Genomic DNA, 18114 nt, shown 5'->3' on the forward strand with positions numbered 1-18114 from the left:
ACAGGCTCCGGACACGCAGGCTCAGCGGCCATGGCTCACGGGCCCAGCCGCTCTGCGGCATGTGGGATCTTCCCGGACCGGGACACGAACCCGCGTCCCCTGCATCGGCAGGCGGACTCTCAACCACTGCGCCACCAGGGAAGCCCTGCTACTTTTTTTATAGAATACCTTTTATTTGATAGAATGGCTGATACATAAGCTATGATTAATTCACACTGGGGTATTTGGCAGACATTTTCTTGAAAATGAACAAAGTGAGCCTGTCATTTTAAAGGAAACAATTGAATGTATTTGTTGACAATGATAAAATTTGAGTTTTCACATGAAAATTAGAATTTGTATCTGCCACTGTGAACTTGACAGCTTGTCAACACTTAAAACCTTCCTGATGGGCTTCCCTGGTGGCGCAGTGGTTGAGAGTCCGCCTGCCGATGCAGGGGACACGGGTTCGTGCCCCGGTCCGGGAAGATCCCACGTGCCGCGGAGCGGCTGGGCCCATGAGCCATGGCCGCTGAGCCTGTGCGTCTGGAGCCTGTGCTCCGCAGCGGGAGAGGCCACGGCAGTGAGAGGCCCGCATACCACACACACACAAAAAAACCTTCCTGATGAGATAGATGGCAATATTAATGAATGTGATTTTTTTTTTTAATGTCATATAGTGTGAGATGTCATCATTTGGAAGACTTGAACACTTCCTTGAACCAGAGTTTTCCAAATGATGTGTACATGATGTTATAAAATCATGCCTGGGTAGAAGATTCATTCACCTGTGCAAGCTTAGCCAATGGATTTGATGTATGTAACGGAGTATGAAAAGTTCATTAACAGGGTGTCAGATGCTACATTGCATCTAATCTTTTAAGAAATTCTTACTTGTCGAGTTTTGGTGTAGTATCGAAGAGGAATATCTATAATTACATGAAAAGGCTGTTAAACTACTCCCTTTTCCAGTTAAAAATCAGTGTAAGGCTAATTTCATGTGTTTCAGTCAAAACATCATCACAATAGACTGAATGCTGAAACAGTGTTGAGTGTTTTCTATTAAAAAAATTGAGTGTTTTCTATTAGGCCAGACAATAGAAGATTTGCAAATATAAAGCCATACCACTCTTCTCACTTTTATTTTGGAAAACAAAAGGTTATTTTTCATAACAGATGTTATTTATTGTTATTTTTAAATGAATATACATTATTCAAACTATGTATATTTGTATAAAAATGTATAAAACAAAAGATTTAGGATCTTTAACAATTTCTAAGAGTGGTAAAGGGCCCTGAACTATGAAAGTTTGAGTATTTTGTTCCTTTTTGAGGAATGGAATGTTCCACTGTAAGATTTTTTTTTTTTTTTTTTGCGGTATGCGGGCCTCTCACTGTTGTGGCCTCTCCCGTTGCGGAGCACAGGCTCCGGACGCGCAGGCCCAGCGGCCATGGCTCACGGGCTTAGTTGCTCCGCGGCATGTGGGATCTTCCCGGACCAGGGCACGAACCCGTGTCTCCTGCATCGGCAGGCGGATTCTCAACCACTGCGCCACCAGGGAAGCCCCCACTGTAAGATTTTTGACCCAATTTATTTATCCTCTCAACTGTCTTTGGACATTTTTCTTTTCCCAGTTTGTGGCTATCATTGTACAAACAGTGCTTTAGTGAACAGTTTCAGACATGTCCTGGTGCACAGAAGCATGGCTTTCTGTAAGGTATATAACTAAGAGTGGAATTTCTGGGTGGTATAGGACATGCATATCTTTGACACATATCTTCAGCTTTTCTAGATAATGCCTAAGTTAGTCAGATTCCAGCAGGAAACAGAAGGCCCTCTCACTAGGTATTCTGCGAATTTAATAAGGGGACGACGATTTGCACACATGGGAGTAGAGTTTAGAAAACAGATGCAGAAATGTTGCAGTATCCCAGCACTAGTGATGGCTGAGAGCCCTGGACCCATCTTCATCTTTAAAGGAACAAAGAGCTGTTACCTCAGCTGGGAGAGGATGCTGTTTGGAGAGGGCTTCCTGCTAGGAATTGTGGCCGCCTTTAGAGGGAAGCGGACAGCTAGCGGGGAGGGGCCTGGGGGATAAACATCCTGACTTCATTCTCCCCTCACCCTCAATCTCCTGGTGCCTAACTCAGCTTGAAGCCGGAGGAGAAGGGAATTTGGTGACGTATTTCTTAGGTTCAGCCTCAGTTCCATTTGGAATTTAATCTTGGGTATGGTGTGAGGTAGGGGGCAAGGTTAATTTTTTTTCCCCAAATGACTATTCAGTTGACCTAGTGCCATTTACTGAAACATAGCCAGCCCTCTCTCCACTGCTCTGAAGTGCCACCTTTGTTGTAAATCAGATGCTTATGAATGTGTGCTTGACTACCTGTTCTGTTTCATGGGTCTATGTGCCTATCCTTGGGCTGATACCACATTGTCTTGATTATTGCAGCTTTATACTATGGCTTGGTATCCAGTATGGTACGTTCTCGCATTTGTGTTCTTCAGGATTGTTCTGGTTGTTAGGTCCTTTGCATTTCAGTATAATTTTAGAACCCACTTGTCAGTTTTTCATACACACACACACACACACACACACACACACACACAACCTTATTGGAATTTTTATTGGGCTTTTGCTGATTCTATAGTTCATGTTGGAGGAGAAATGAGATCTTTACAATATCTGTTCATCTAGTTCATTTATTTAGTTCTTAATTTTTCTCAATATGTTTTAGGGTGTTTTTTGTAGAGGCCGTGTATATCCTTTGTTGGATTTATTTTCTGTAGGATTTATTTTTAGGTGTTTGATTTCTTTTTTTTTTTTTTTTTTTTTTTTTGCGGTACGCGGGCCTCTCACCGCTGTGGCCTCTCCCGTTGCGGAGCACAGGCTCCGGACGCGCAGGCTCAGCGGCCACGGCTCACGGGCCCGGCCGTTCCGCGGCACGTGGGATCTTCCCGGACCGGGGCACGAACCCGTGTCCCCTGCATCGGCAGGCGGACTCTCAACCACTGCGCCACCAGGGAAGCCCTGATTTCTTTTTTTTTTTTTTTTTTTTTTTTTTTTTTTTTTTTTTTTCTGTGGTACGCGGGCCTCTCACTGTTGTGGCCTCTCCCGTTGCGGGGCACAGGCTCCGGACGCGCAGGCTCAGCGGCCATGGCTCACGGGCCCAGCCGCTCCGCGGCATGTGGGATCTTCCCGTACCGGGGCACGAACCCGTATCCCCTGCATCGGCAGGCGGATTCTCAACCACTGCGCCACCAGGGAAGCCCCCTGATTTCTTTTTTAATGCTATTTAAGTGGTGTTTTAATTTTTATTTTTAAAATAAATTTATTTAATTTATTTATTTTCGGCTGTGTTGGGTCCTCGTTGCTGCACACGGGCTTTTCTCTAGTTGCGGCGAGCGGGGGCTACTCTTCCTTGCGGTGCGCAGGCTTCTCATTGCAGTGGCTTCTCTTGTTGCGGAGCATGGGCTCTAGGCTCGCAGGCTCAGTAGTTGTGGCGCACAGACTTAGCTGCTCCACGGTGTGTGGGGTCTTCCGGGACCAGGGCTGGAACCTGTGTCCCCTGCATTGGCAGGCGGATTCTCTACCACTGCGCCACCAGGGGCGCCCTAAGTGTTGTTTTTAAATTGTTACCATTAGGTAGAAATACAGTTGCCATGTTTTTTTACAGTTAACTTTTGTATATTGACTTTATATATTCACCTACCTTACTAAGTTTATTTATTGATTATAATAGTTTAGCTGAAGAGTCTTTGGATGTTGTGTTGAACACACTCATGTTGTCTGTAGATAATGACATTTTTATTGTTTCCTTTCTAATTCTTGTACATTGTTTTATTGCATTGTCTAAGAAGTTTGATAAATGTTTGTTGAATAGTGGTGGTTATTGAAGGCGTCTTTGTATCATTCCTGATGTCAGAGGGAAAGTTTTCAATATTTCACTATTAAGAATGACTTGTTTTGAATATTTTTTTATTAGATTCAGGGACGTTTCCTTTTGTTCCTAGTTTTTATCCTGCATGGATGAATTTTTTAAAATACTGATTGGTTGTTAATTTATCACATGTTTTTCCAGTTTCTGATCAAGTGATAGTGTGATTTTCTGGTTATTTTGTTATTGTGGTGAATTATATATTATATTTTTTAGTGTTAAGACTAACCTGGCAAGGACCAAGTATTCTTTTTATGTATTACTGGATTCCTAGGTTTTGTTTGCTGATATTTTGTTTAGAGTTTTTGCATCTATATTCATAATTGAGATTGACTTTAAAATTTCCTTTCTTTTGATGTCCTTGTCATATTTTGCTATCAAGATTATGCTGGCTTTATAAAATGAATCATGGAATATTTTATCTTTGTATTTTCTCTGGAAGAGTTTGGATAAGATTGATGTTATTTCATTTTAAAATAATGATATAGTTTCCTTTGTGGGGAAGTTTTTCTTTCGTAGATATAGAATTTTTCAGATTAAAAATTTTGGGTATCAGTTTTGATATTGAGTTTTTCTGGAAATTTGTCTATTTCATGTAAATTTTCAAATTTATTGGCATAGTGTTGTTCATAATACCCTTTTTTTCCTGTAGGATTTGTACTGATGTTCTTTCTCACTCCTGATACTGATAATCTGCTCTACTCTTTTTAAAATGAGCCTCACCAGAGGTTTATCAATTTTACTAATCTCAATCATGTCTTTTAATTACTTGAGCATATTATTGTCCAAGATAATAATACAAGGCAATAAAAGACTCACAGGGAACCCACATATTATCTTGGTTTTTAGTCACAACTGTTGCCTTACGTGCCACTTACTGTATATAAAATTGTGAAGTTAATTTGAGGCTCTGCACGACATCAAGCTAGTTCTAGAGTTTTGCTCTGGGCAGCCAGTTAGATGAAGGGGATCGAGCATGTGTAGATCAGTCAGGGATTTACATCCTTCTCAACTGGGCTTTGGGCTGGTCTATTTCTGGTATACTCTAAACTCTCAGGGTGTAGCAGTTAGGGTCCTAGCTGAACCCCTGGGGTATTTACCCTCCTCCGGGAGTGGCTTTTTTTTTTTTTTTTTTTTTTTTTTTTTTAATCCAAGGTCTGTTGTGCTGTTGAACTTCCCATAGTCTGGATTTAGTTGATTGCATACCTGTGGTGCCTTCTGTAAAGTGGTAGTTGGATGCAGCGGCTGGATCTGATTCAGATTCAGGACGCACAGGATGCCAGCCGTCTCTCAGTTTACAATGTTGAGATGGATCGGTGACTCAGTTTGGGCCTCGTCAGCCTGATTTGTGCTGTAGGAGTGTCTACCTTCACCTAAGGGTTTTAGAGACGGTGGTGGGCTCTGTCCTGATCCATCATTTCATTAGGAAGCAAAATGGTGATAGTCTAATGTCATCATTCTTTCTGTTATCATTGGCTTGATGACTTTTTTTTTTGACTCAGTGTGTATTATAACACCTCCCCGCCCCAACCAGGCACAGACAGTTTTCTTCAAGTTTATTTTTATTTAATTTAATTAATTAATTTATTTATTTTTGCGGTACGCGGGCCTCTCACTGTTGTGGCCCCTCCCGTTGCGGAGCACAGGCTCCGGACGCGCAGGCGCAGTGGCCACGGCTCACAGGCCCAGCCTCTCTGCGGCACGTGGGATCTTCCCGGACCGGGGCACGAACCTGTGTCCCCTGCATCGGCAGGCGGACTCTCAACCACTGCGCCACCAGGGAAGCCCCAAGTTTATTTTTGATTACTGTTCTTTTTACAGAATTTTGACCTTTTTTCCTCCCTAAGGAGCAGTGATTAATATTTTAGTTATCCTTTCTTTGCTCTCCGTGTTCATCTTTCCTCTATGTATTTTTAAAATTGGTTTTATCTTTGTACCTTCTTTTTCTTTTATTATTTACCTTTGGTTTATCTTTCTTCAAGAGTCCATGTTGTATTACATTCTGTTGCAGCCATAAATCTGTTCCCTAAAGTTTTCTTTCAGCTTATTTTGTAGAGAATGTCCAGAGGTCATTTCTCTCTCTCTGGATATTCTGGAAGATGATCTTTTCTTTATTACATAGGGTTGTTGTTGTTTTTTAAATACACACGTGAATTTTATCTAGGTGTGGTGTTTGCAAATGGTGTGAGCGACCTGTTCTTTCTTCTCTTCCTTTCCTTTTTGGGCGGCGGTCTGGTTTCTTCTGAGAGCTGCGGGTCGGGGTGCAGGGTGGGGTGATGCTCCCAGTTCAATCCCCTGTTCCTAATAAGAGACTGTTGTATCTGCTCTATTGCACTGATATACCTATACCTGCCTCTGTTTCCTGGTTCTTGAATCCTTCAAAGCTATGAAGTAATAATGTATATGCGTATCCCTGTTTTCTTAGACTGAGGCCTGACCCTAAAGGATGAGCAAGAGTTCCTAATACTGGATAGGAGACGGGCATTCTGGGCAGAGCCATCAGCATATGTAGAAGCCTGGAGGCATAAAGCAGCACAGACTGTTGGGGAAATTTCAGGGTTGTTTTGGTGCTGGTATTTTTGTATAAAAACTGTTACTTGGTGTCTTAAAGCCTTTGCAAACTTCTTCAAGCCTTTGCAGTTCTTCAAAATGTTCTCATGGCTTTAGGATTCCAGTGTTTCCAACTGTTCAGTAGGCATTCATTCTCCTGGGCTCCCTTATTGTAATGAATCTCCTTTTAACGTGCCACAATTCAACATGTTAAAAGGGGATTCAGTATCTTTCCCCACAAATCAAATGATTTTTCCCGTCCACTCGTTATACTTTTCCATCTCTAAAGCTTGACGACCTTGGAGTCATCTTTACCTTGAGCCCTGAATGGTTTTCTCTATTCAGAGTCCTAACTGCTGTTGAATCTCCAGCCCGCTTTCTTCCCGACTCATTCCTGCTCCGTTTTTTGTCTCATGTTTCTCTCCTGTAGGCCTGTTACTGTGCCTGGAGAGGTCTCCACCTCCTGTTTCCCACCTCTTGCCCCTTCAGTCTCTTTTCCATATGGCTGCCAGGTTTATGCTGCTTCAGGGATGCCTCTTTCCTTCCATCACTCTTCTCTCCAGAACCTCTGATACCTGATCCGCTAGAGTGGACAGGATCTGCCTGCCTGGACTCTTCTCTCTCACCTTCCACGGAACGAACTATTGTCAGCTAGACTGCAATTCACTCTGCTGTGGATATACCCTGCCACCAAGTTTTACATTCTTAGTATTTTATTTTATTTTTAAAAATTTTAAAATATTTATTGATTTGGCTGCTCCAGGTCTTAGTTGCAGCGTGCAGGACCTTTGTTGCGGCGTGCGGGCTCTAGTTCCCTGACCAGGGATCGAACCTGGGCCCCCTGCGTTGGGAGCACTTAACCACTGGACCACCAGGGAAGCCTCACATTCGTACTATTTTAATAGGAATTCCTTTAATCCCTCCTTTTAACCTAATAATAGTCTTTAAAAAGAACATCAGAGACCCTCTAGGTCTGGACTTAGTACCGAGTTGTACGGTTTCTGACAAGATGGCCATGACCTTCAGTGGGGTTTGTGGTGTGTTCCGCCCCAGAGCTTCTCTGTTTAAAAGGCTTGTTCACCTTTCTTTTTTCCTATCGCTCTCTTTTTAGTGCCTTATATTATGTCTTGTTTGCTTAGTGTATCTTTATCGTCTTTCATCCCCTAGAGCATATAAGAAGGTGCTTAGTATCTTCTGCATGTATTCAAATGCGTAATAATGACATTTACTTTGAACTTAAGGCCTCCAGAGAAATTCACAACACATCGCCGTCCTTCCGTGTGACTTGGGGAGGACAGAAGTGGTACAGTACTGGTTCAGTGCAGGAGCCCAACATTTGAGCTAATTTTCAAGATGGAAGCTTAGCTTTTTAAGCACTTCAGTTTAGTGTTTGCACTCAAACCTCTATTACTGCTTCTCTTTGGCAAAGCATAGGACGCTGATGGTCAGTCAACCTTGTTTTTTGATGACTTACTCATATTTGTCAGATTTACTCATCTCTGTGATCTTAGTCCTTAGAAAAGTCCCCAACACATGATAGCCACACATGTTGGAATGATTTCTGATTACAAATGTCATCACCAGGATCTGTTACCATGCTGCACATGCTATGGGATGTTCAACCGAATTGGCGTATTTTAACTTCCTTGGAGGTTTTGGGTTTTTTTGTTTCGTTTTGGCAGTCTGTAATTATTTTCCTCTTACAAAAGAAAGTGAAATGCAGAATTTGTAGCTTCATGATCGACTTCTATCTCATTTTTGAAGAAAAAGTGGAAGTTGTATATATAACGATTCATTGAGATGTGTAGTTATGATTTGTCAAATTTCCTGTGTATAAATTAAACTCAATAAAAAATTAAAATGTTGAGATTGCCTCTGCTTAGTTTTCTCACCCTTAATAAAATCTCTGTTTTTATTGTCTCTCGTTGCCTTTTTGTCCTGTGGGTGGCAGAGAGGCTGGCCTAGTTAGACTAGAGACGCGCTTGGTTGGAGGTGCCAGGCTGCTGGGTGGGTGGTCTGAGAGCCGGCCCGGGTTCCTGGAGGTGTGATGCCGGACATGAGAAAGCCAACGGCTTCAGGCCCAGGGGTCACCCAGGGAGGGGCAAGGAATTACTGTGGCCTCAGGCAAACAGTAATCAGTTCAGAAATCAGGCAGACAGCCCAAATCAGTGAGCTCAGGGCAGGGCCCTTGCTTGCCTTTGTCTTATTCCCAAGCGCTAATCTAGGTAGGAAGTGCATTCCACATCCGAGCCTCCGTTGGGAGGGAAGCAAAGATAAAGGAGAACAGCTGCTGAGGTGGTTCTGATCACTTGAACTTTTTTTGGCCGCCTTTCTCCTTTCAGCATCGTTCACCGCAGCGTTCAGAAGAGTGGGCTCGACAGTGCCTCCTGGTGGCCACTGCCGGGGGTTTCAGCCTTTCTGAACACAGCTTGTTGGTTAGAAGCCCCTCGGTGCTCCCTGGGGAGCTGAGCACCCCTGATCCTCGGCCTTTCCTAGGATCCTCTTGCCTTTAGATTTAGAATCACCCGAAGTAAAGGGTCTGCCTCCCCGTGCAGCTGAGGTGCCTTCAGCCCCGCCAGGACTGGAGCATCTGGAAGCAATCCTAACCGCTCTTGATTTTCCATAATTCCCAGAGTCAGTTCTCAGAAATCATTCCATGTGAATTATAAAAACCCCAAAGGCAAAAGTGCTCCCAGCATTAATTCTAAGTAATGTTTTCCCTACTGATGAGGATGGTTTTTATCTTCTAGACTAGTGGCTCTTAAAAATTTTTGAGAGCCCCCAAAGAGCTTTTGTTTATATTTCATGATATTTACTGTGTTTAGAAAGTAAAACACAAATTTTAAATATTTATCAACTCATTTAAAAATAATAATAATTAATTAATTAATTATTATTAATTATTATTAATTAATTATTAATCATTTCTATGAAAAAACCCCTTATATTTTCCAAAGCAAAAAAAAATTACAAGAGTAAAAATGTTTTACACTTAAAAAAAAAAAGACTCTTTAATAATAACCTTTCCAGATAATTGTGGATTCTCTCCTTTGATACTGTACCCAAACTTGGCCACCGGTATTTCCTTCAAGATGAGTTGCAACGTGGAATCTGAAGCTACCTTAATGAACTTTTCATACCTCGTAAACTCATGAGAGAATGAATGTGAAAAAGCAAATGACATGTCGTTTGAATCATGACCCGTGGCTTCATGAAGCCATGAAGCGCATATTATTATTTACGTTTGACAGGTGAGGGAATTGAATCTAGGAAGTACCACTTACTAGGCTCTCAGTGGGAGAACTGCTTGTGGTTTGGAATTGCCCATTATGGGTGAGATTTAATTTTAGGGTTAGATTAATTGTGCAAACGATAAAGGTCTCCTGTTCAAATTACTGAGTGGTTTGTCTCCTGATTGGATCCTGTGGATATATGCAGTTTTTGGTTTTTTTTTTTTTTTAACACTGTATTTTATTTTTATCTATTTTAGACCTATTCTGGACTCTTCTGTGTAGTCATAAATCCTTACAAGAATCTTCCCATTTACTCTGAGAATATTATTGAAATGTACAGAGGGAAGAAACGTCACGAGATGCCTCCACACATCTATGCCATATCTGAATCTGCTTACAGATGCATGCTTCAAGGTAACGGGAAATGTTAGAATCTTACTCAGAATTTCTTAAATGTAATTCGGGTTTTTTTAGAATGTCTCAATCTTTTCTACAGAGGGCTTTACTTTTTTTTTTTTAAGATTAAAAAGAAAAGCGATAGATGTTTAGTGTAGAAAAATTATGAATTCTTAAGATTCGACTAGGCAGTATGGCCATTTTCTATAGGCATCCGGTAAGTATGCTTGGTGCTTCATAAATACTTCATGTTCATTTTTCTGTTAAGAAGCATCTAGTTTTTATATCTATTTGATCTCTCCACCACAAGCCAGTATAATCAAAGCTGACTGCATTCGTTTTTAAAACCAGCAGGAAGAATCATAGAAAAGGTGGATGCATCATTGGGGAAAGAAAGATTATAAAATATTTTTTATTTAAATGCATGAAAAAGGACACGACAAAAGTTAAACCACATGTGTGGAGTTGGTGGATTTTGATTGTCTTCTTTTTGGGTTTTGAATGAAATATAAATTTGAAGAGTCCTTAATTGGAATTATGGCTTCAGACAATGATTTATGGAGGAGTTTTTTATGAAAACTAGAATGGAGCAGCTCTGAATGCATTTAACATTATTGTGTAACAAGACTGCATTTATTTTTATTCCTTTTAAATTTTTTTAAATTTTAATTTTCTTGGAGTATAGTTTGATTTACAATGTGTTAATTTCTGGTATACAACAAAGTGATTCAGTTATACATATACATGTTCTTTTTCTTTTTTCTTTCTCTTTTTCTTTTTATTTTGGTCACTCCACGTGGTTTGTGGAATCTCAGTTCCCTGACCGGGGATTCAACCTGGGCCCCAGCAGTGACCCCAGTGGCCCCTAACTACTAGACCACCAGGGAACTTCCTTATATTATATTCTTTTTCCTATTCTTTTCCATTATGGTTTATCATAGGATATTGAATATAGTTCTCTGTGTTATACAGTAGGACCTGTCAACAAGACTGCATTTAAACGTGGGACTTCCTAGCACTATGTGAAATCTTCCGTAGTAACTCTCCCTCTCTCTTTTATTTTTTTAAAAATGAATTCTGTAAAGTAACATAAAATCTACGAGGTCTTCAGGAAGCAGAGTATGCTGCATCCACCTGTCAACAAATCTCAGGTCCTGGAAAGGCTGCCTGGGTGCTGGGTCTAAAGGGTAGTGTGAGGGAGTTAATACCCATTTCCTACTCAGGTATCATTTGGATGCTTCTTACATACCAGGTCCTCGGAGGCAAACAGGAAGTGCTTTAGGACTCGAATAGTGGCATAGATGGGTAAGAAGAGGTTCAGAATCCAAAATGAGCTTAGGCTTTAAAAAGAGTCAATTTAATAACCCTTTCTTAGGTTCAGAGCCAAGAATGTTAAGAAATGGCCGTGACTGTGAAAAATTGCAGTCAGGTGATAGAGGAGGAAAATCATCAGCTTTTTGTTTTGTGTCTCATTCTGTGTGTCCATTGAGAAGAATGATCTTTACATGCAGAAAAGTATTTGTATGAATGAGCAAACTGCCTTATATGGGAGAAGAAATTGGCCAAAGTACACTCCTCCTCTGATTGAATCCATATTTTCTCTTCGAAACAAATACATTCTCACAACTGAGATTACCGAACCCCTGTTCTTTGAAGTATTGTATAGAACAGGAGTTTCCAGAAGGCTGGGATGGTCTCACATTATATAATTCTAATTTTTAAAAAGAGGAAGAAGCTCCCCTTTCTATTAAGCTCAAGAGCTCCCACTCTTGAGCTTACTGTACCTGCCAGGAAAGATTCTAGAATCTACTGTTAATAGTCTAGAGACAGCATGAAAATATTCCTCACATTATTTTACACTGAGTAGGAAGGGAGATATAGTAGACAGCGTTATCAGAGAGTTAGGACTTCTCCATGGTGTTCCATGGTCCCCGTGATCTCCTCGTGGTTGGATGCTGCCCAGTTGTGTCTGAGATGCTGATTAATTATAGAGGTTGGCCGGGCGTCAGGGTGTGCACCAAGGGGTTTGTGCCCTTTCCAACACTCTCATCGATATACTTGAAGACGTAGGATGCATGCCTGTAAAATTTATAGATGACATGAAACTGGGAGGAAAAAGAAATACATTTGGTGAAAAGAAACAAGAGTTTTTAAAAGCTCTTGACAGGCTGAATGGTGAATTGACTCTAGTTAAGAGGGATAAATGTTAATGCCCCGCTACTGGGTTTCCAAACCAACTGTATGAATCCAGAGTGAGGAAGGTGTGGCTTACCAGTATATGGCATTATTAATATCGTCACTAACGCTAGAATGAACCTGTACTGAATATTATTATGTGCCAGGCACTGGGCTAAACGCTTTATGTGTATTATTCAATTTTTTTTTTTTTTTTTTGCGGTACGCGGGCCTCTCACTGCTGTGGCCTCTCCCGTTGTGGAGCACAGGCTCCGGACGCGTAGGCTCAGCGGCCACGGCTCACGGGCCCAGCTGCTCCGCGGCACGTGGGATCCTCCCGGACCAGGGCACGAACCCGCGTCCCCTGCATCGGCAGGCGGACTCTCAAGCACTGAGCCACCAGGGAAGCCCTATGTGTATTATTGAATCCACAACAATCCTGTAAAGTAAATAGAATTACTGTCCCTATTTTGCTGAGGCACAAAAAGTTAAATAACTTGACCAAGAAAATGTAAATAGTAAGAGGTACAAACGAGGATTCAAAACCAAGACGTGACACGTACTTATCCACAATCATAAACTGCCACGGGAAAGTTAAAAGAATTAGTTGATAGATTTGATTACATAATAATTTAAAACAGACAATAAAACCCGAAAAAACCCCACTCTAACCTCCACTGTATTTTGTTCTATAAGTAGGGGGCTACCTGCTGATACAGGATACAACACAGCCGGGTGGGACGTCTGCTAGAGCAGTCGGACAACAGTCAACAACATGCAACTGCTCAAGAAGCTCCGACCGGCTACCAATGCTCACCCGTCTAGGTTTTCAATTACAAACATGAGCAAAAAGCTAAACGTCAGTGGGCCTACGAAGAGGTCCTGTAGCTTGACAGGGGACCATGTGGAGGGTTTCAGAGCAGATGGTCCTACTGAACAGAGTTTGCTTTTTTAACACAAAAAACCGAAGAGAGCTTAATTTTTTTTCTTAACTTTAGATTCTAGGGGATATTGCATCAGTAAAATGCAGAGGGACTTCCCTGGTGGTCCAGTGGTTAAGACTCCGTGCTCCCAGTGCAGGGGGCACGGGTTCGATCCCTGGTCAGGGAATGAAGATCACAACATGCTGCATGGCGCCCCCCCCCCCCCAAAAAAAAAAACAACCAGTGGGACTTTAAAAAAAATGCAGAGTGTACCTGGCACATAGTAGTTGCTCAAGAAATATTCATTGACTGCATGCATGAAAGTAGAGTTCTTGGACATAAACTTGCTTGCAAAAATCACCAACTCTGAAAGCATGGGATAGCAGAATTGACATAATTGGACTAAAGCAATGAATTAGAAGACCGACTCAAGGAGTTCTTCCAGAATACACAACAAAAAAGAAACTGATGGAAATTATGGCAGAAAGAGTAGGAAACATGGTATGTGCTCTACATATCTGTAGACATGGTATAGACTCTCAGGGGCCACGAGAGAAGTGATAGTTTTGAAAAAGTTCACCAGAGCTGAAGAAGGACTTGAGTCTTGAAACTGAGAGGGTTCACTAAGCGCCAGGCAGGAATCTTGAAAGGAGACACGTGCCTGGTCTAACACAGCATGGTGTGGATAGGGCAACGTCAGGCGGTCTCAGTGGAGAGGGCGTCAGTGGGCCCAGACGTCTCATTTGCAGTCCTGCGTGTTAGAAACTGAACACAGCACGCTGAAACCTGTGCCCGATAGGTAATCGTGCGCGGGGACCGAAGGCTGTTGATATTCCAGGCTCCCCGGGCACCCTGTGTGCCCCTCCCCTGCCCCGCCCCCCCCCCCGTGGCGGTCCACCCCACCCAGCTTCCACTCAGTAGCAGCCGACACTGCCCCCCACCTTCTGTTGACCTAGACAGACGTAAAGGCAAATTTTGCTGTTAACAAGTAGTTGCAGCCCCCCCCCCTGCATATCTAAGACCTGAGATTCTACCTTCTTCCTGGAGTCTTAGAATGAAACCCACATCTCCTGGGTTCTTTTGTTTCCCGGTCACATCTTCGTTTCCCTAATGCTCTCTTTTCATTTCTGCCTTAGGTTAACTCCCACTCTGTGATGTGCAAACTTCCCTATGTGTTCAATGTCTTCGTCAAGTGTTTTCTTTTTCTCTGGGCTTTAGGCTTTTCCCTGAGTGTGGGCCCTCCCACTCTGATCCTGTGCGCTGGGAGATGGGGTCAGTGTCCTTACTCGCCGTGCAACTGCTGGTCTATTAATGCTCTTTACCCCTTGAAAACCCTGCCCCTCATCGCTTGTAGCAGCTTTCTTCTGGGTTCCCCTCCTCCCTCCTCCTCCCCTCCCTCCTTAGCGGGTCTGGCCCCCAACACGTCGTCGTGGCCTCCCTGCTTCTCAAGCCCTGCCACAACCCTGTGTTTCTTCCTAGTTTCTCCTGAACAGCCAGCCCCCGGTCTCTTAATCTTCTCTTAATCTTCTTCTCTTCTGACTTATGCTGCTGACACCCTAGACTGTGCCACCTTCTGAAATGATCTTATTTTTCAAATATTCCAGAAATTCTATTGCAAAATCCTTCCGTCCTGGCAGCTCAGTCAGCAAGTCTCCTGACCGTGTTCTTTGACTCCATTTAGATCTTGGGTCCAAAAGCTGTTCTCCTTTTCCCCTCTGGATTATCAGTGCTGCCTTGACTTTCTTCCTTGTGTAGTTTAGATTTTATAGTCTGTCATTTCAGCGTCTTCTGTCAGTATCCTAGTCGCCCTGTCCCTTTGTTCTTTTGTTATACTTATTTGGCAAAATTCTCACCCTAGGTCAATCAAGATATTTGTCTTTTTTTAAGGCTCTTACTTGGGTTGCTGATGCCTCCGGAGTCTTCTGTTCATACAGCCGAACAGATCAATACTCATGTTAATTTCGTGACCACGAGCCCAGATTCCAGGCAGAATACTGCTTGCTAATCCTTCCCTGATTGTCTGATTTAAGATTATAACCTCACTCTCCCTACAGATTGTCTCAAGCCCCCGCCCACTTCAGCTCCCTAGGTCCCTGTGTCCCCTTCTCCTCCCCAGCTGGTGGCTTCTTTCCCTGATCCATGGAGAAATTAGGAGCCACCAGAGAGGAGCTGCCGCAGCTTCCTGAGCCAGATTGACAAACCGTCCTGTCGGGCGCCCACTCCTGTGAAGGCAGTCTTCCCCGCTCCTTCACCTCTGACACCCATCCCATCTCTCCTAGGAATCCGTCTCAGGAAGCTCACGGCGTTGACTGTCTTCTGCTTCCCTTTTCAGAGGCTCCCAATGTTAGCATTAAATGTGCTGAAGTTTTCCCCACTACTTTAAGAAAGAAAATTCTCCCTTGCATCCTCTCCTTCCCTTCACAGCCAGGTTTCTTGAAAGCATCTGCCGGTTGGTGGGTAGATATGGTTGGTGGTAGGAACTTGTGAAAACGTTCCTGTTTTCTCAGGGAAAGGTGAAGCAGGGTCCCAGCTGAGGGTGAGGAGGAGGGAGCAGAGATGGGAGATTTAAGAGAGGAACCGTGTGACATAATTCTCTAGAAGACTCAGATAATACTTACATTTATACCGTTGACATTGTGTCACATGTTTAAAACAACAAGCTATTGGAAATACAGGGGAAATGTGACCCACAATTATAGAGGGAGCTTTAATGTGTTTCAGAATTTGAGATAAGTAGGGAAAAGAAAGAATATAAAGAATGTGATCAACACAATTTAGCAAGATTGAGTTGGAAAATGTATATACAGTACTACTGCCCATCGAGCAGAAAGAACATTTACAACCTTGGCTTGTAGTTTTGATGCTAAGTCACCAATAAAAATCTCAGATCAGTCCATGTTCTCTGACCACAGTGCAGTAAGACAAGGTATTAACAGATTTCCACCTGGGTTTGTTTTGTGGGAGTGTTGTTTAATGAGTTCTTCTTACTGTTTTTGCTGTTAGCCATTCATCTATATGGCTCTTTTGGTAAAAGAAGAAATCAAAACTGCTATTACAGATTCTTTAGAAGTTAACCACAACAAAATAATCACATGTAAACAATTGATGGCTTAAGGCAAAAACTGCTTTAAGAAAGAATTCATAGCTATAAATATTTTTATTAGTAAACAAAAATTTATATACAAGCCTTTTTACTCACAAGGTAGATAAAAGACAACTTTATGATAATTTATTAAGCTGTATTGTCTCATGAGCTTTTCTGTGTGTCATTTCACACGCACAAAAGAAGTTCTTTAAAAGTACAGCCTGGGCTTCCCTGGAGGCACAGTGGTTGAGAGTCCGCCTGCTGCTGCGGGGGGACACGGGTTCGCGCCCCGGTCCGGGAGGATCCCACGTGCCGCGGAGCGGCTGGGCCCGTGAGCCGTGGCCGCTGAGCCTGCGTGTCCGGAGCCTGTGCTCCGCAATGGGAGAGGCCACAGCAGTGAGAGGCCCGTGTACCGTTAAAAAAAAAAAAACAAAGTACAGCCTGGATGTTAACTTAAGACTTCTTGTGGTGATCATTTTGCAGTATATACAAATATTGAATCATTGTGTTGTACGCCTGGAACCAATATAACGTTACGTGTCAGTTATACCTCAATTTTTAAAAAGTACAACATGAAATGAACCTAAACAAGAGGAAAAACATAAAATTGTTAAGTAAAACTTGAACTGGTTCCACAAAAAGACCGTAAAATAGACAAACATTTGGCAAGTGTGACTAAGAGAGAACCACCAGAAAGAATAAAGGTTTTATAACACTATAAACAGAGACAAAATTGACTCAAAATAAGGTGGAAAACTTAGAACAATGCCAGTGGGAGAAATGGTAAAGATTGTCAGAGGTTTTACCCTTATGTCTCAAAGACACAAGGCCCAGATAATTTTAGTGGTGGAGTCTATCAAATCCCAAGGACTAGATAATTCCTGTGTTATCTAAATGGTTTTAGACCATTAAACAATGTGGAATAGTCTGGATAACATCAAGATCAGAAATTGTCAAAGAACTTTGAATGCTTAAATTACTTTTTACTTTTTGTTAAAAAGTAATACGTGAAGATAGTTGAAACAAGCAAACACACCGTACAGCAAGGCTTACATTATTGAAAAAGAAACAAGAGATACCTGTCCTACCCCTCCCTGCCCATTCTGGATTTCCTCTTTAGAGGAAATCATATTTTAATCTGTTTCTTCTTGTGTATGTATATATTTCTAAGTAACAGGCTTGATATTCTTTGTTTCTTTTTTTTTTTTTTTTTTTTAACTTCCAGTGTTTTCTATAGACTTCCTATTATGAAAGAAGAGTTTTTAACTGCCCACCCCCATCTTCCTGATAGGAGTCAAATCAACATTTTTTGGCCATTTTCGTATTCGACATTTAAACTATTTCTCCTATGATCACATTTCCTTTCTTACACAATTTGCTGTTTTCCCTGGGGTTAGTAATTTTCCTATTTTGGGGGAACAGAGTAGTTCTGCAATTACTACATTGATTTGACAGAACTACAAGTCTTCTTTCAATAGGTAGACATGTATCACGTAATTGATCAGTGTCTTTTCTCCCTTGGAGACATACCCCCGGGGACCCTTTATCCTCCAGTCTGTACTTAGTGGTCTTCAGACTTGCCTTCACCTGCACTCTGGAAATTCCTTGCTTCTTTCTGTGGACTGCTGGATCAAAGGGTTTGTGTGTTTTAAGGGTATGTGTGTTTTTGGTGTGGGGGGGTTTTTTTTTTTGGCCTCACTTTGGGGCATGCGGGAGCTTAGTTCCCTGACCAGGGATCAAACCCGTGCCCCCTGCAGTGGAAGCACAGAGTCCTAACCACTGGACCAACAGGAGATTCCTCCTTGCTTCTTTCCCTGGTTGTATTTCTTAATTT

At 42.2% G+C, this 18114-nt stretch overlaps 1 protein-coding gene across 15 annotated transcripts in view; it reads left to right on the forward strand.

Moving 5' to 3' along the window:
- Positions 1 to 18114, forward strand: part of MYH10 (myosin heavy chain 10) — a 195963-nt gene that overhangs the window by 71185 nt on the left and 106664 nt on the right. For all 15 annotated transcript variants that reach the window (XM_067021824.1, XM_067021825.1, XM_067021832.1 and 12 more), the window contains one exon: positions 9959 to 10115. In XM_067021824.1, the coding sequence (XP_066877925.1) occupies positions 9959 to 10115 (157 nt within the window). The remainder of the gene's footprint in view (positions 1 to 9958; positions 10116 to 18114) is intronic.

The sequence above is a fragment of the Kogia breviceps genome, chromosome 19, assembly GCF_026419965.1.
Source record: "Kogia breviceps isolate mKogBre1 chromosome 19, mKogBre1 haplotype 1, whole genome shotgun sequence".
Classification (NCBI taxonomy): domain Eukaryota; kingdom Metazoa; phylum Chordata; class Mammalia; order Artiodactyla; family Physeteridae; genus Kogia; species Kogia breviceps.